This window comes from Tribolium castaneum, chromosome 3 (assembly GCF_031307605.1).
Source record: "Tribolium castaneum strain GA2 chromosome 3, icTriCast1.1, whole genome shotgun sequence".
Taxonomy (NCBI): Eukaryota; Metazoa; Arthropoda; class Insecta; order Coleoptera; family Tenebrionidae; genus Tribolium; species Tribolium castaneum.
The window spans coordinates 24354482-24373757 of record NC_087396.1 but is presented as its reverse complement, the minus strand read 5'-3'; the positions used below and the strand labels follow the sequence as shown (position 1 = coordinate 24373757).

At 36.6% G+C, this 19276-nt stretch overlaps 1 protein-coding gene and 1 long non-coding RNA gene across 3 annotated transcripts in view; one reads left to right on the top strand and one right to left on the bottom strand.

Moving 5' to 3' along the window:
• The window catches only part of ssp3 (short spindle 3), a 45438-nt gene that overhangs the window by 15696 nt on the left and 10466 nt on the right, over positions 1–19276 (top strand). Inside the window, exons 8-11 of one of the 2 annotated variants that reach the window (XM_008196960.3) lie at positions 1073–1264; positions 1959–2141; positions 3643–3813; positions 3864–4189. In XM_008196960.3, coding sequence (XP_008195182.1) covers positions 1073–1264; positions 1959–2141; positions 3643–3813; positions 3864–3941 — 624 coding nt within the window. In that variant the 3' untranslated portion in view covers positions 3942–4189. Of the gene's footprint in view, positions 1–1072; positions 1265–1958; positions 2142–3642; positions 3814–3863; positions 4190–19276 lie in introns of those variants that run through there. The other variant, XM_064355694.1, reaches the window with a different exon arrangement.
• Positions 12644–13506, bottom strand: LOC135265701 (uncharacterized). Its single transcript, XR_010333486.1, has 2 exons — positions 13129–13506; positions 12644–13052 (listed from the first exon to the last, which is right to left on the bottom strand). It is a non-coding gene; the product is annotated as an uncharacterized LOC135265701 (long non-coding RNA).

Genomic DNA, 19276 nt, shown 5'->3' with positions numbered 1-19276 from the left:
CAGGAACAAAATTGATGGTTAATTTTGCTTTGTTTATTACAATTTTTGCGAAATAATTAGGTTCCTGCAGTAAAAATGTGCTAATAAACCCAAAAATTGAAAAATGTTGAGTTTTGATCCATGTAGGTGATTTTTCAGCTAAGTTAATTTATGAAGAAATTCAAAAACGTATTTAAAAGCTTGAAAAAAGTATAACCCCTTTCTCGGTTAAATTTTCTCATATCTTTGGCTTAATTTTCACGAAATTTCACTCATAATAAACGAAATCGAGTAAAACAGGCAATGTAACATCAGTTTCATTTTATTTTGTTTTGACAAAATCTTAGAAAATAAATGAGTTTTAGGTTCAAAAACGACCAAATTGACTGAAATAAGAAAATATTAATGGCAATTTCGATCAAATTTTATGCTTTTTCAGACAATTTTACTGAAATTGATCGAAATTTATCACTCGAAACAAGCAAAAATTAATTTATTTGTTGATTTTTCTGGGTGAAAAACGTCCTAAACATTTAAAAGAAGCAAAAATTATGCAGTTTTTGGTTTTATTTATGGATTTTTGGGTATGTTTTTGTGGTATCTGTAAAAACCTAAAATTTTGAATTAAAAATAGGAGATGATTTCAGACCAAATTTTGTAATTTGGACAAATTTTTACTTAAAAACGAGCTAAATCGCTAAGGAAACTTGTATCAATTTTTATTTATTTTGTTATTTTTGGTGTGGTTTTAATAACTTGTTGCAAAATAAATCAATTTCAACCTAAAATAGATAAAATAACATTAAATTTTGGGATTTTTTTCGAAAAAACTTAGTTTTTATCACGATAACTAAAACTGAAAATAACATCCATTTTAGAATAATTTGGTGAAATTTCGGTCTGTTTTTATAAAAATTTTGCGAAATATTTGTATTTTTGGCTAAATAATATGCTCAGAAATTCATAAATTGGTGATTTTTCGGACCTTGCTAACGAAATGTTGGGAAAAACTGGCATTTAAACTATTATTTATTTAAACTTATTTTTTATTTCGTCTAAAAATGTGAATTTTCTTCATTGTGGGCAATTGCAGGTAAGTACTTTACACGGTACTGAACTATTGGGGGCCGTGTCAATGCTGTACGGCACATTGCTACCCCCAGATTCTTCCCCACGTGTCGAAGGCCAATCTCCTCCCATCATTCCTGACCCTTGTCTCTATTTGGCCACTGCAACTTTCCGACTTCTTCGTCGAATCGCCGAATTGGACTTAATTAAGTTTCAGGTTAGTAAGTACATCACACAGTTGTTTGCAGATTGGTCTCTAAAACCATCATGTTTGCAGTCGCGCGCGCGCGGTTATTTTAATTGAATCAGTTTGCTGCTTCCAATTGAAAATTAGCTTTGTACCCCGAGTTTGAAGTTAATTTCGTGGGAGGTCTCTGGGGTCGAGAAAGCAGCACTGTTTGTTTGGCCGTATATTCTCTAATTAAACCCGTCTTGTGTTTCTTTTGTTGTGTCAACACACTGATGTAATTTTCATAACGTGTCCGGTTTTAGAAGAGATTGTTATTGAAATTGTGTTCAACTCGTTGTTTCGATAACGAGGTTACAACTTTGGTTTTAGGCCCGCAAATGGCAAAACTTTGATTTCAGGGATAATTTCTAATTTAAGCGAAGGCTTTAATATTCTCGTGTGCTATAATTTTGTTTTTAACGAAGTGTATTTGCATGGTCTGGCCCCTAGTTTGCACAGATGACCTGGCGTGAGATTGATATGTGTTCATTGGCAATCCCACCGCTCTTGATTAACTCCCACGGGAGTGAGCGTGTGCCCTGCAAAGCACTGTCGAGTCTCCAGAGACGGTCCCGTAACTAACAAACCGACTGTTGGCTTAAACTAAGACACACAATAACCACAATTCAATTTTCCCGAACCAAAATGATTGATTGATTTTTTTATTTATTAATTTTATTAGGAAGCACTTGGTGCCGAGGGTATTTCCTTGCAGTTTCGTCATATTGCAAGTCACTTAATTTGGTGCTGTGCACTTCCGACAACGTCTCCAAGAAGCAAAGACAACAGTGAGATTCATCAAGAGCTGCTTCACGAAGTGATTGCCGTTACTGGTTACTTTGCTGTGGAAAATAATGAGAATCAGGTCAGTGGTTTAAAAATCTATAAATCAATCCCGACCTCAATATCGGAAGTGTGAACACTTTTTTCATTGCGTGTCTAATAACTAACGTAGGAAGTGGGGAAAGTCGGTAATGGAAGGAAGCTTCCTAGTCAAGGGTTGAATTGACGTCATAAATGTTTGATTTTGTGTGATTTCAAGTCACGATTTTTACTAATTAGTATGGTAATAAATCCATACATAACTCATTCACCTATGTAATAGTCCGATACCATCATGGTGATAACCGTTTGCGTGCCACTGACTTACCTGTTAGCTTTTCCGCGAGCCATTTAATGCCACTTCCGGTCACACGGAATGAACACGTGTTTCTACAGTGGAGAGGGTGACGAAAATTGTCTATTTTTATTAATTTCCCAGCAAACAACTTTATTTATACGTACAGGTGGTCAAACGCATTCAAATCTTACAAAAATTGGTATTTTTATGGAAGGAAAATCGCTCGTTAAATACAACTTTTGTTCCAACAAAAACGCAACTGAAGATTGCAAAAGTACTAAAGTTTGTTGTTAAACTCTGATTGATTATTAGTTAAAATATGACGTTTTTAATAATAAAAACAGATTTCTTTATCTTCAGTTATTTGAGTTAAATTCGCAAAGATAATTTAAACAAAGTGACAAAAAAGAAGCGAGGAGTTTTATTAAATTATTTAAACAAATTAAAAAACTACAACAGGGAAAATTAACGTACGGTTCGATTTGGCAATTTCTCCCCGAAAAATAATTTTTTGCGTTGGACGTTTTGTTGTTTCGCGTCGCCGTTAATTTCCATATAAATTAGAAATTAATTTAACATTCCTGTCGAAGCTATCGGCTTTAAAACGCTCATAATATCGTAAAATATAATGCAGTGAACAACAAAATGCGGGAATCGCGTGCCGTAATTTAATCTAAAAACATGTAGAGCCACGACCACGAAGAAAGAAAGAAAGACATCGTTGTCTGGTGGTGCTAGTGTCCGGTAGGAATTATTTCGATTAGTGAGTGAGTTGAGGGGTGTGGTATTGTTACAACCGCCTCAGAAACGGTGATGATAACACAAGAACAAGAGAAACAACATCAATCTGACTGGTGGTGTTTTTCGCGGCAGCTTCGATGGCGCCCGCGCTATCTTAATGACGGCGGCCGGCGAGACCAAACGGCCGAAGGAATGCAGAGATGCTTTCTGGCCCAATTGCACCCACAAAGAGAAAAAAATCATAAAACTGTTACACAATTTCAACTAAATTTCGTGTGTTCTTCATTCCAATTCCTTTGCCCCGCCGTTTCCAGTCCCACTCCACTCCTCCAGATTTGAATTTCTTGCCACTAATTGAGTGTTTGGTAATTACAAAGTTACGAATCCTTCCATTCTGATTTAAATTGGCTTGGAGGGGTTCGTGTCAATATTAGGTTTACTTCTAGTCTTCCTGACCCTTTTCCGCACTACAATTCCTTTTTGGGACTTGAAAATTTTCTTTCAGATGTTGCTAGTGAGTGGGCAACCTCCTTCTGTTCTGCAACAGCTTTGTTCGTTGCCATTTCCTTATTTCTCAGTGGAGGGGCTTTCGAACGTTCTGTATCCAACTTTGCTGGCTTGCTGCGTTCGAAACGAACACACCACTGCAATTCTAAAGCAGGAACTTTCCTACGATGTGAGTAAAAAGTTGGGGGTTTTGGTCGTGTTTGTGACTTGGGGTTTCAGATTTTGGAGGATTTTCGGAAATCAACAACAGGGCAACAACATCGGCTGGTTAAACTTTTAAATAAAAATCACGCTTAAAAGTTGTAACGTGCAATTTAATTAAGTCGATTCCATTAGTCATTAAACTAACTTATGTCTAACAGCGTACTGATTTTTAATATAATGTGGCACTTAAAAATCTTCACTTTGTTTAGTTTTGATGTGATGTAACGTTTTGAGAGATTATTATGTGATCGTGATGGTAATTAATTAACACACTTTAATTATGTGTAGCTTTTCTATATAATAAAGTAGCGAGAGAAATTAAATAAATAAAATTTTATTGATATTGTAATAATCAATAGTTACCTCCCTCGAGATCTTTACCGTCTTCTGCATCTTCCCCTTGAGAAGTGTCGTGTTTTGGGGGGAGGTCGCGTCCCTATGCTCTTAGTGCTAAGTGCTTGTGTTAATCTAAGCCCCCTGCTGTCCTTCGCTGTTATCGCTGTGTGTGAAACTGCACAATTTTTTGCAGCCTTTCAAAGCGCTGAAATTTTTCCTCGAGGTAAGTAACACAACTGAAGTATTTTTTACAATTTTTTTTTAATCCTTGAATTTAAATTAATAGAAAACGTTCTAATTTATAAATACAAAATTAAAAATGTGTTGCATTGTTTTGACTTTACTAAACAGCTGAGATACTGGAAGCCTGAGAAACAAAAAATCGGGTAAATGTTTGCAAGTGAATGTTGCAGTTGTGAGCATTAGCTTGCATCTTGACCTATGAAATTCTTTCTATTAATGCGATATTAATACCTATCAACGATTTCTTGTCCGGATGTATGCTTTTAAGCCGATCGTGTGAAACAGAAAAATCTGCCGCTCCGATTGTAAAAAACCTCCAATTAAGTTGAGAGCTCGTATCCGTTGATTTTACACTTGAAACGCATGTGCGACATAAAGTCAAGTGGCGCTAACCGTAAATAACTGAAATAGTTAAGCTAGTGAGTCGTTTGAAATACCCACATTTATCATTTCCTTTTCCTCTATAATAGTCGGTTCGAGAGGTGGACAAGAGGGAGCAAAAAGTCCATTTCCGGGAATGTCACAAGAATTAAAAATTATTTGCGGGATGTACTTACTAAAGGGGTGTAGGCCACCCTTTCTAAGGCAATTAAAAAGAACGAATGACAATGCCTGGAGACACATTAGCGTTACTTCCACATCTACATTTACCTGTGTTACGTCATGCAATCGATATCTCATCGCGGTAAAAGGGTGAAGCTACCCCTTTACACCCCCGCTCTACCGCCGTTCAACACCACAAGTACCAGGACAGGAATAAAAATAATCAACGTCGGTGCTGTAATACCTCGAATGGTGTTAACTTGATGACACTATTGATCCCTCCAAAAAAAACTTCAAAATATTACTTCCACTCTGATTTCAAAAATCATCCATTTGAAAAACACCCTTTAAATTTATTTACTTTGAAAGCAAAAGTGTCTTAATTTATTTCAAAAACTGTGAACTGAAAAATAAGAGCCATTTTCCGAACAGTATCAGTAGAAGTGAATTTTCCACATTTTTAAAATTTGAAATACAAACTGATGACGGACGGGACACAAAAAAACTCACTTTTTTTATCGTTAAACAATCATTTTAAAATTCTGGTAATTTAAAAGACACAAATGAACCTATTGAAACTTTTGATGCTTCCACTTTTGATTAATTTACTTTTTGTTTAGGTACTTATGACGGACGGGACAAAAAAATCATGTTTGTGAAAATAGCTCTAAAAAATTTATTTAGATAGGTTTTAATTATTAAAGACTGACTTATGCTACGATTTTTGTTTCTTGATTTATTTTATGAGATTGCGGAATAAAAGGCCTTGGTTTAAAAATATTAGGGAAGAAGTAGCTTTTGCTTTATCTGTGCGAAAGCTCCGAATCCGGTCCTGCCAGTGTTTGGTTTGGGCTTGGGGGCGGCAGGCAATATGTGTAATGGATAGCGAGCATAACGAAGAGGGGGCGGCTTAAGGGCAGCAGCACTGTCGTTCATTCAATTCAAACCACAGCTGCTTCGCTTTTGCATACTCCACCTACGCACGAATTCGGTACAATAATTTCAAAAATCCAACGCAAATACTAATATCAAACTGTGTTTTTCGAATTGACACCGACGTTTATAACATAAATATTTTTCGATGTAAACGAATATCGGTGTTCGGCGTTTTTAGTTTGATGATGTATGATTCTGACCGTCTGCTCTGTCTGGAAATGTGCGGCTAACGCAAACATCACGTATGCATTAAAACGTCAATTTTGCATCATCGACGTGTTAAAAGTACGCCCTCGTATGTGCTGACTAGAGGAAAATAAATACGAAAGAAAAAAATGTTTAAATTGAGTCTGAGTCGATCATTTCTTTCTTATAAATTTCAGTTATGTTCTGAAGAAATGACCTTATCTACCGTCTCAGAACAAAACAGTTTGTTCCAGTGAATTCAGCGGCTCTTTTGAAATTCTGAATTTTTTGCTAAAATTTCCTGAGTAATTCATTTTTACCTTCAAGAAAATGAAAAAATTATTTTTTATACTCGTTCTATCATAGTTTTTTGAATTTATATATGCCTCTACATCCCTCTACAGTTGTTAAAAGTCCACAAAAAGTCCATTTGATCGATTTTTTGATGTTTGGTTTTTCCAATTTTTGTCGCGATTTTGGTCAATTTTCGGTACCCGGAAAATTTATCGAGCTATAACTTCGGAACTATTAAAGATAACCCCATGAAGTGTATTATCGTTAGAAAGCCCTTTAAATTATCTATCTTTTTTAAAAAAGATCATTTTTCTCCGACTAATAGTTTTCGAGAAAATTGCAAATAAAAGAAAAAATTAGTCAAATTTTAAAAAATTCGTACCTAAAAAACAATTGGGAATTTGGCAATTTTCTCGATGCCAATCGATTCCCCGGATCATTTTGCGTTGGTATGGATTAAAAGAGTTCCACTTTTTCGAATAGTTTAGCCGCAATTGAGAAAATAATAAAAACAAAAAAAAATGTTAATACCCAAAATTGAAAAATGCAATTTTTTAAATTTTTTTTTCGGAAATTTTGAAATTTTTTGCCAAAAATTTGACTAAATAAGAGGCAAAGATAATTTTTCTTCAAAAGAGCTGAAATTTAAGCTTTTTTTGTTCTAAAGATTGACTTAAATGAAATTTGAATTGAGTCAAATTACTTCAGAAAGTCGCCGCCATGTCAAAAACAGGTCCAATACCTTTTGTGAAAAATAATATAAATAAACATTTCCGAAAAAAATGCAATTGTGAAGCTCTAAAGTCCACGCAATAAAATCATCCAGCACCCAATCAGTAAATATTTCAAGTCATTGTCGCAACACAATAGCGAAACATTCACCAATATGCTCATTCATCGCTGAAACCCCACCACACCACAAACCCCCATCTCTTTCCCTCCCACAACCCCAATTCTCCCTTCAACTCCACTTCGGACGTGGAGCAAAAGCTCGCTGAAAAAGCTCAAAGGTAGTGGAGCGCAACGGCGCACCGTCGAGCGTCCGGCAGTCACGTGACGCCCGTAACTTCTTTATTCAGCCGAGGACACGTGGCGACGCCCTCTGCCCGCAAATTGCACGTGTGCACTCAGAATGTGAAACAGTCAAAAGGGTAAAGAACGAACGCGGCATATTCTCAGGTTTGTTATTGATAGTTTCTTTTAGTTCATTATCCGGCCGCGTGGCGCTAGCAGTCATGTTTATAGAATATCACGCGCAATTATGTTAAATTATCTACGGTGTGGGATTAGTTATTGTGCTCTTTTTTTTGTTTGATTGAGATTAAAAATTCGTGGGAGTATATTTATCAACAAAAAATTCATATAATCTCGGGTTTTATTCGTCAATGCGAGGCGATAGCCGAGCTATTAGTACTACTGGAACATTTTCAATAACCGCCAACAAAAATAAATAGGCTGCCGTTGTTAAAACAAGCGAACGAATATCACATTTCGTAAATAGAGACGGCCCCCTGACTTGGGAATAACAAACATTGAGGTTAAGCGGCGATGGTCTCGGGATCATATTTCTTCGTATAGGAAAATTCGCATTGTAGGAAAAAACACAAATCATAAATGTCGGAGTTGCAAGTTTTCACATAAATCCACCCACAACCACTTATGCTAATGTTTCCGCAATATAACCGCAAAAATCACTCAGTCAAAAAATGCCCCTTTTCACAAACAAACAATTAAATAAGTAAAATATCCGGTCATACTTCACGATGATAAATCATGAGGATACAAAGGGGATGATTTGTCGGAGACCATTTGTTATATGATAACGCGTGCCGGCAGGAAACGTCCTCGGGAACCATTCTTCCAAGATGATAAGGGAAAGTGGAACAAAGGACCCCATAATTCGACAGGATGTGATTGAAAAGTGGGTGACTTTCGAGGTCGGGAAAACCAGACATTCAGTGCCATTTCTTCAAATTTTCATAACAATAGTTTTACCAAAATCTTGTTATTATCTATTATTTATATGAATGTGTGCTCTATTTCATCCGAAAACAATTCAAATGCGTTATGCAATTTTGTCTAAAGGTCTGTAATCAAGTCTATTTTTTTTGATAAAATGGATAATCAAATCATCTGAAATTTAGGGAAAATTATCTCAGGATTTCCAAACTGTCTCTATTTTTCTTCTATCGCCAAAAGTTTTGGTCAAAGATTGAGACAAAACACTTTCTTTTAAGTTGTTAACTAATTAATTCAGAATTCATTTTGACATTAAATTGTCCAGTAGTTATTCGATTTATTCGGTGGACGTTCTATGGACAAAGGGTTGAGCGAAAAAAAAAATAGAAATCGAATATAATGTATTATTTCCAGCTGATTTGTATTAATATTCAGTCCGTCGCTGCGCCTCCTTTAAAATGTTTTCGTAGGCAAAGGTGGCTGAAGTGTCGATTCGGTCTCGTGCCTTGACAGTTAAACGGCAGGATTAGTGAGATGGTTCAGTTGATAAGCAGATGAACATGCTGATACAACAGCCTCTGTCTACGTCCACCGGCAATTACTCACTAATTCCTCACCGATTGCCATCGCTGCATTCCATCACAACAAAAAGCCATTCCCATACAATAAAACAACGAATATTTCGTTATACTTATTCCTTATTAAAATGTGTCGTCCCACCTATTGAACAAGCATCACTATGATATTGACAGGAGATCCGATTAGGTTGTATGAAGGGGACTCTCGTTACTCTTGACTTACCAATTACCTAATGAGGGGACGTTTATTAGGTTTACTACTGCAGCAAGGGTTGACTTACACTGTTTACCGACCTTATTGTCATCTCTGGAATCACCGCTCCGTGTTGGCATATGGCCTAATGTAACATGTCTTATTCAATTATGTGCTAATCGTGTGTATAGCTAAACTGAAGCGAAATCTGCTGCACTCTAGAAGGCTAATCCAATTTACAAACTAATCCGAGCTTAAGCACAATTCAAACCCACTTGCAAACTTCTGGTTTCTATGAAGATAAGCCAAAAATATTGAGGCCAACTGTACTCTGGATTAGCCTATAAAGCCAGAAAAAAATTCAGCAAAAGCGAAACGAAAAGTGGAACGTATTATTATTTTACCTGTACTTTAATAAAACCTTGTTTAATGTAAGTATTTAAACTGCAATTAAATGTAACTCAATCAAATTTTGCCACTGTTTTGTAAAAGTTGTAGAAAAATAACGTAAAAAAATTGTTAATTGCTTTACCTACTGATGGAATCATGGCTGTAAAATTTTGTAGTGAAGATACAAATAAAAAAATACGTACAAACACATATTTATCTGGAATGTATTTTACTCGTTATAATAATACACTACACGCTGCAGGCAAGTTTATATTTCAGGTAAAAAGCTTTTACCTAGACAAATGGGTTTAGTTTGTGTTTAATATGTTAACCTAAATGATTTTCATGCAAATGGTGGGGTATCATTACCACCATTTTTAAGCTTTGCAAAGATAAATTGGTGTTTTTGAAGCACAAGTTGGGAAAGTGAATTTTTATCAGAATTTTTCTGGCTCCAACAGATGTAGTTTTGCGTTATTGTCCGCATTTTTCAATCAGTCGATTTCCCCACGTCGTATTAATTCCGGCGAAAGTGTAATTTCTGTAAAGTCGTCCCTGTTGCTGGATTGTTGAGCGCGTTTCAATAGAATAGCTCTGATTACACTTGTCGCTGTGTCCTGTAATCATGGGGAGAACCTCCCACGACACTGATTAAAACCCCTAAACAAAGGTTAAACGCGCTGAATCACAATTCTTACATCGGCTGATGAGACAATTGGATCATACAGAATGCTGCTAATTGACGAAATCCATTAAAGAAAAATCCCAACAATATCTCTACACTGTCAGGCATTATCTATTCGAACGGTGTAAATAATGGATGTGTATTTATGACAATCTCCGAACCATATTGCCTCCTGTCAGATTGTTTATAGACAATCATTCCAGCTTTAGTCGAGTACCATGCCATGCGGTGCTGAATTTTTGATGGACTTTTATCTGGAGCACTTGCACTGATATCGCAACAAATACAGTTGGAGGTAATTGTTGCTTGCTTTAAATAACTGTTACCGACTTTTTTACAACTGGAACGAGGAACGCATTTAGCAAACTAATAAGAGAGCCATTAATTATGGTAATAAATAGCACAGATTAGTAGCATAACGATAATAATACTAATACAGTTATTTGACTTGGGCTGAGAAAATTAATCACCAGTACCTATTATTTGGTGTACGAAATAAATCCTCCAAAGTTTCCTCTAGCCTAGCGTCCGAAATAACGATCGGCGGTGAAACACAGAGGAAGGTAAAGTTTTAATCTCGCTAATGCACGATTTAAGCCCCAAACTTTGATCGGGTCGACACATTTGATCGAAAAAATTTCGATTATTCGCCCATTATCGCAATTATGCAGAAACTGTTCCAGTCGAGGTGATGCGTGATGGCGTGGCTGTTGCTTGCGTGCAATGGAAGCGGCTCCGGTTCCTCCGGGAAATCTCGGTAAAAGCTACTGATTTACAGATTTCATTACGCCACCAGGAAGAGCTTTCCGGACGACTCCGGCGGCTTTGGCGCACACTGGAAAACTTCTCACGGACCCCTATCCACACAAATTTTCCCACCGATTATGCGTTCTGTCTTACAGGTGCCTTGCACACCTGAACTTGTTTCCGGTAGGGCAAAGACAAGTGTGTTTTTCTTAATTGTTTCCAATTTTTTTGCGTTCGCTGGCATCGCAACATTTGACTTGAATAATCGGCTTTATGATAAAGCTGACATATGTGAGGCGATACGTCAATGGATTAAAACATGTATAACGGTGTAAACGGGCCTTAATCCTTATAATGCACATGAATATGGAGAAACGCTCTAATCCGTCTCATTGAGCGAGATCGACCCCAAAACAGGCCACGATTTTGGCCTACAAATAACATGTGTGTGACGAATGGAATAAGACGATTAAGTTTTTAATACGATAGTGAAAATTTGAAAGAAGGGAGTTTGTCGGTGAGTTTACCCTTCACCGCATTAAACACAAATTAGCGCAGAGCTGCTAATTGTTGGATTCTTGCCCTTCACTGGCATTAGAACAAATCGGTGCCAGTTTGGTTCGACCTCTAATAAAACAATAAATAGAACATCGATCAGTAAGGAAATGATCGCTGCTTCCGGATCGTTCCGGAAACAACACTGCTATTAGCCAGAACGGCGTTCTTGCAGTTTTGTACTCGTTTAATGATTTTGGAGCAGCAATGCGAAGATCGAACGATGATAAGATAACTCTTTGCATAGCAGACGTCGAGATTAAGAGATTTCAGTGACGTTTACATGAAATGTCGAGAATTGCTGTCACTTCGGTAGCCCGTGTCTCCATCGGTGCGAGATCGAAGAGATAGGGTTAGGAAAGACCAGGAATCCTATTAAAGTTTTATTGAGGGAAATGTGACTACAGAAGAACCAAGTAATTGTCAGATTAGTCGGGAAAAACTCGATCCATCTCTTGGGCTTGTAATAAATACGCCATAAGAGTGCAGTGACACACATATACTGTATTTATAGGTATACTGAGGGTGTTTCCCCCAGTAAATAAAGTCTGAGTCGGCTAAAAGCATATCTGTGTATGAAGTAAGTGAATTTAGACGGCCGTCGCAGGGGAAGGATAGGGAATATAGCAGCAGGAATATACTTTTGGAAAAGTCGGCGTCTCTTTGACGTAGAATCACTGGAAAAATGCCAGAGCATCAAAACTAACTTCCAAGAGGTTCACGTTGTCGCAATGTGGAAATACACATGCACCACGATTCCGGAGGAAAATTTATAACGGCACCCGGACTTGGCCGGAATAAATCCGGACTTGCAATTTTTACACATTTTTTTAACTTTGTCAAAGACAGTTTTCAAATCTTCAATCTTCCGCAAATTGATTTGATTCTCAAACTGGCTGATAACTTAAGAACTATGTTCATTATTATCATATTTCGTCTATTATCTCCAAAATTGAAAACTCTAGAAGAAAAATAACGACAAATTTAGAATTCTTAGAGAATCCTACGTCGAATAGCAATACTTTTGGCAAAAATTTTTGGTTATTGTGACCTTAATGATATAATTTTTGTATTGGTTTTATTGGAAAATTATTTTAAATCGAAATATTAGAATATTTTGCTACAAATTCGTGTTCAAAAATAGTAAATATTTAACTAGTAAAATGGGCTTTTTATTCATATTTTGTCCAATATCTCCAAAGCTAGGCATCGAAGGACAAAAATGGAGACAGGTTTGGAATTCTTGGATAATTTTACGTCAAATGGGCTTACTGTTAACATAAATATTCGCTTTATTGATATTGTTTTATTGCTGCAACGTAAAAATTCTGCTAGTGTTTGAGTTTTCAGTTTCCGCTCGAATTGGTGATCTAGGTGGAGTTGTGTGCCCACTAACAAATTGTTAAATATTCGGAATGTTTGTAGCGCAATTAATAATTCCTCCAAACAGCGTGTTAATTGAAATTTTTCTTCCGGTAGTCAGTGTGGCCAATTATCCAAAGCTTGTTAATCACAAATCCACACAAAACTGAAGTTAAAGTACCGCTTTTTCTTTCTTCCTGAAAAGCCATTTGCTGCATGATAGACGCCCATTGTTTCTAAATGGATGAGCAAACATAAACGGTGTTATCGTACCTGCCATTAGCGTTCAATCGATTTAGATATTAAAAACATTACGTTTCTGATATAAACGGCACAATAAAAACTCTACCTCCATTAATCTTATTTCGCTTTTTGTTGCTCAATATAATGTTAATGATGATGGGACTGGAGAATAGGCAACAACGTTTCATTTAGCGATGATGCTTTAAAGCGAGATGACTATTTTTGTTGTTTTGACACGCAAGGAAGCGATAAATTCTGCAAGGGCCCTCTGATGGTCACTTGTATTGTTTCGAGGGGCAAATGGGCGCCGGTTCAGGCGACGACTTCCGGCCATGGACGACTCCAAACTTACCATAAACCAGTCATTTTTGACAGTTACACGCGACACCTCTCAGGCCAGCAAAAGTTGACAACACAACGCCTAGCTAATTTCACGAAAAAATTCACCATGTTTATGTACGCTTAAGTTTGCTCAGTTTTATTGCGGACAAACACAATTTACGATCAGATAAATGCAAGAATTAATGAATTATTTATGGCAGAAATAAGCAAATCGTATTATTGACTTACAATGAAACAATTAAAACATAAAAGCCATGAGTATTAAAGTTCTAACATGTCGGAACTTGACTATATCCCATGGATTTTGCAGGAGCGCATTTAGATTTTTTGGAGTGAAATGGAGCACAAATTGAGGGTTTCTGGTGGGTTCTCTTAGCTCAAAACTGGGATTTAATTTCATACAGAAATCTTTTTTTTTTAAATTTTCAAAATCTACAAATAGTTGTTTGAAAAATTTGATTCTGTCAAGGATTATTACTAGTTCTCGAGAAATTATTTTTTTCCTTAAAAAAGTTGAAAAATCGCCTCTAATGCAGATGAAATTATGACTCCAACTAAGTTTTGTTGGCCTTTTCAGTTTTCCTAAGAATAAGATAGTTAAAAAAAAGGAGAAGTAAAAGTTTGCAAAACTTTTCAAAAACGGTTTTCTATACTTACCTACATAAAATTTTGCATAAAAGGAGTTTTTGCTCAGTTATTAACTTTTTTGGGACGTTTTCAAGCCAAAACGATGTAACTTTGAATCATTAGTTTTTGACGTGTTAGCAAATTCAAACAATTTGATTTCTATTTACTAACAGTGACGTTTTGTTTTTTTTTTTTAATATTAAAATTTTAGATAAGTATTCTATTTTTGTGAAGCTTACAGCGACTTTATAAGAAAGTTTCGTAGTAGTTATTCATCATTGCCTTGTTTTTGATAGAAATTAAAAAAGTAAAATGGTAATGTAAACAGCGAAACCTCGATAATCAGAGCCCCAATAATTTGTCCTTTTGGCCAAGGTTTTGGTTTGATGGGAGTTATAAATTGGTGATTTCGAATTGGTCGCTGTCGAAAGTTGAAATTCCTCGTCCGTTAAAATTCCAGCGTTAATCGAACGCGGATTGCAGCGTCCGTTATCAGCGAAAAATCCAGGGAACATACGGCAAACGGGTGGTCGGTTATGGTCCACTCTCATCCCGATAAGACATTCCCTGGATTCCAGACGTCCCCAGCGTCAAACCGCTGCTCACAACTTAACGATCCGCATCCGAGATTGATGCACAAATCACCGATAACGCACCGATGTATTTAAATAGCTAATTGGCTTGGTGGAATGCCGGTTTCCGAAAGGAAATAAACCGATTTTTTGTTTGTAGGAAGTGCTTTTAGAGTAATGTTGGGGCGCTATTACGGTGTCATGTCGTCGTGTTGTAACTACTTGTCATCCGTTCTTTTACAACCCTCTCCTGAAAGCCTTATTTTTAGAAACTTACTCCACTTAATACATTTTGGTGCGAGTTAATGTGATTTAGACCTGCACCCCCTAAACGGTGGCGATGTGTTTGTTTGAAATACCGCGGGATGTTTGTAAATAATGACACTTTTGCGAATGCTAAGACTAAGTGTGCTTTCTGGTTTCGTTCGCTTGAAACGCTAAATGGATTTAGGTGCATTTAAAAATTCCAACAATAGAGTGCTGGCTGATAGGTGGAAACATGCAGGCGCTTGTAATCCATTTTAATTGTGTTTATTACTTTTGGCCGAAAAAAATATTTTTATGTGCGAGTGTTCCGCTCTGAGACATAGGAAGCTAATGGGATAATTCAATAATAATAAGCGAGCGAGGAGCCGGGATTACAGGGCCGGAACGAGGGCGAGGGCCTTAGCAAGTGATTCAAAGTGACAGCATCGCCGAGGGGCACTTAGCAAATCCGGGCAACAAGGTGGAAGGAAGGGCCCCTTCTTGAAATTGGAACCCTTTGTTTCGTCATGTGTGATGCATGCAATCATCATTATTGCTATTAGTTAACATTGACGTTAGCACGAGGATGGCACGCTGATAGTGGTTGATGAGCGTGACTCGGCGGTGATTAGGGCCGCAGTCAAGTCACCCAACATGGGCCTCCGATGGTCACGCAACCCTCGACACCTACACGCCAAGCGAACATCTGCCCTGCAAAACCCTATACTTGCTCTTATCATTATTATAATAACAGCGCATAAATTCTAATTACGATAACGGCACCGCCTTACTAAAAATTTTGCTTTATAGGAAATTAGGGTAATACTGTAACGAAGCCAACCATAGATGAGCCACATAAAGTATTACTTTTACTACAAGTAACATAAGGTGCTGTTTTATCCGCATTCGTGACAAAGACTAAGACTAAATCACATAACTAATTTCAAAATGATTTTAGTAATGTTAAGGTTTTTATTCTTCGACACTGTCAAAATTTGCGGTTTTTCTCCTGTGTAAGGAAGTTTTGACAACTGATTGACATTTCTCAATACGAATCGTCAAACTATTTTTAAGATATTAAAAGCAATTTTAAGCTTTGTTAAGTCTAATTTGAAGAATAAAATGTTGTATTCAACTCGTTTTCATGTAAATCGCTTCATTTAACAATCCACTCGTGAAATAAAAAAATAAATAACTATTTTTATCTTTATAACTTTTGCTGTGCCGTTCCTTATCGCAAACATAAAATGTTCTTATTCTTTACGTTGTTAAACAAAACCAAGAATTTTTAATTTTCACTGTCTAATTTTAATATTGTTAGTCTTTAACAATTAAAACTTGTCTGAATAAATTTTTTACCACTATTTTTGTCCACAAGATTTTTTGTCTCGTCCGTCATGTGGAAACAAAAAGTAAATTAATCACAAGTCGTTGCGTATTGCCTTATTCTTCGATTTTGTGGTTTCAAAAAAGTTTCAACAGGTTCCACCTGGAATTAGTGTCTTTTAAATTAATAGAATTTTAAAATGATTGTTTAACGAAAAAAATGTGAGGTCTTTTTGTGTCCCGTCTGTCATCAATTTGTATTTCTTTTTCCTTTCCGTATTTCATATTTCAAAAATGTGGCTTTAATTGTAGTTTGCAAACAATTTGACTGGTACTAAGTTCCTATAAAGGAAAAAAAAACTGAAAATAAAATCGAAAAATTTATGCAAACTGTCCCGTCCGTTAAAATAAAATGACGAAAATGGTTAAACATTTTTTAGCGAAGCACGAACTTATTTTGCGTCAAAAATAAGCAAATTATATCAAAATCAACCTCTTCTGGGCAAGTTGTTTTTCAAACTTTACTTATTTTGCGAAAACTTATAAATAACGTTCAAGTTCAGCTAGCGATCCCCCGTGGATTTTTGACCTTTGGTCAAAACTAGTTTAGTAGCTCTTGTTATCAGTAGTCAGTTAGTAAATCGCGATTTTATTGAAATGAGCTTGTCAATGATTGGTGAAAAATGTGTGTTGCTATCTGTAGCGTGTCACGAGCAGCTCACCGACCAATGTCAACAATTTCCGGAACATACAAAGTCAATTTGCTGGTCACAACAAGACGTAAACCGTAAACTGACTAACACCCCAAATCACCGTTTCCGGAATTGTGTAAGGTGTACGAAGAAAAATGAAAAGCTCTTGTTCTTTCCCACTACTTTATTACGATTTAAAATGAACAAAGATATTGTGTTCAAGTGCAATTTCCAATTGTTCGTGAAAATCTGTATCGGGGCGTGGGCGCTTTATTACAGCCGATCAAGAGAGAGCTTTAATCACAGTTGGAGGACTTAATGTGCATGTCTCGGTCACTCCAACAATGCCCCTGGAGGGTTTCTACGCACAATACGTTATCGATTTATTCGAATTGCTCTAATGTCTTTATCGCAGATTTTTACACTCCCTCACACATAGCAATAACAAAGTCGGTCGAAATGAACACAAATATTTATAATTTTTTCTAAAACGTTTACATTGCGAGCACTGCATTTGCAAAATTGGTAGTTCCGATGACAGATTAATAAACGCAATGTTTACATTGGCCAAAGTTAGGGTCAAAAAACCATACTGTTTCATGTCCATCTAACGAGTCCAAAATGAGGTGGCAGCAATAAATCGCGCAGATGTTATCCAATTGGAAACCATCTGCGGAGGGTATGATTCAGTCTAGCACACTGTATCTGTATACAGGTAACAATCAACAATAATCGCCGGCACCTATCTGTCATCTGTTGATTGAAACAAACGAGCGCCGCCTTGATACAACATCAATCTTGCGGCAATATTTCAATTTTTCAAACATGGTATAATGCATGAAACAACGTGTGTGATGCATCCACTTTTTCTACAATTATTTCTTTTTGAATAATGGTGAGCTGTTTTCGCAGAAAGGGTGTGCAAATGGAGCCTTAGCATGATGGATGATGCTTTATAGTTTTTTTTCCTACAATGCGCAAAGGAAATTGATTGGTCGCGCTTCTGGCCTGATTGACAAATGATCCTAGGTGGAAATAGATGTTTGTCGAATGGATCGTCATATTCATTTATAAATGATGTGGTTTTTGAATAAATGGAGCGCAAAACGGGCACCGAGCTCTTCTCATCACACCATAATTTTCATACAAACTTAGGGGATTTAACAAAAACGAACGCCTACTTCGATGCATGTTAAAAATGTGTGTAAAATCCGGACTTTACTTATCGCAAACGTTTCGAGCCAAATTCCGGTGCATAATTAGCGCATGTGGGTGTTTGAATGAATAATGAATCAAGCTTTCTTGAAGCGCAGGTGTGTTTCAACAAATGACGCTCGTTAAAAGTCCGTCGCTAATGTTTGTACGACGTTAATGTCCTTTTTACAACGCCGTTTCTTAAATAATTAACAATCCAAAATTTGCTGCAACGATAGATTTGCTGGATTATTCATGCAACCAAAAGTGCTTTTTCCACTCCTCCGGGACGGATAAAATAATATTTTCGGAAAATTACGTGTGATATTTGAGCTTTAGCGCGTTCCTTTTATGCTTTATAGAACGGCAGCCGGGCGTAAGAATTTGCCACATGTTTAGAGACTGCGGCCCTCCAACACGCTAATCCGTCGATAGTGTTTTATGACTGCACTTGATTTTGTTTTATTGACGAGCCATATGTTGCACCCTGTCGATTATCGATTCGCTAAAGCGTGTCTTCTCAATCGGAATCGATGTTTACGTTTGAATTAATTACGGTTGTTTATTTTATTTCAATGGAGAGAAGCGAGTGTTTACACGAGGCGGCGGCCGCTCGCCTGTTTGTTTTTATTTTAATTAGTGGCTTTTTGTTTTTTGGATAAATCGCGGCTTAAAGTGAAGTCATGTTAATAACGGTGACATGTTTTCATACGGACTTGAAAAAATAAATGGCCAAACAAAGGCAATCACCGGTTTAATGCCACTTTTTATCTACGAAATAAAAATGGTTTTTAAAACGAAACGGACGCATTTTTCAACGTGATTTATTTATTTATTTCGACCAACACAACGGCCCGAAATGGTAAAAGCTCGGTGATATACTACCATTGTTCTTCCCCTTTCTCGAAATGTTTCAAGACAACTACCTACAAATTTTAGCAAAATTTCAGCTGGACTGACAATAAATTTTGCAAAATAATTATTTTTTTCACTTTGGCTGTAATCTTATTGGTAAAATTAAGAAGAAATAGTTTGAACAGATTTTGATAAGTTAAATTCAACAAAAATAGAAAGTAGAAAAAATATCACATTACACTCGTTTTATAAAACCTAATTGTGGCGCTCATTTTATTGTTTACCTCTTTCAGTCTTCGTTCCAATGAAATTTCGCCAAAAAAC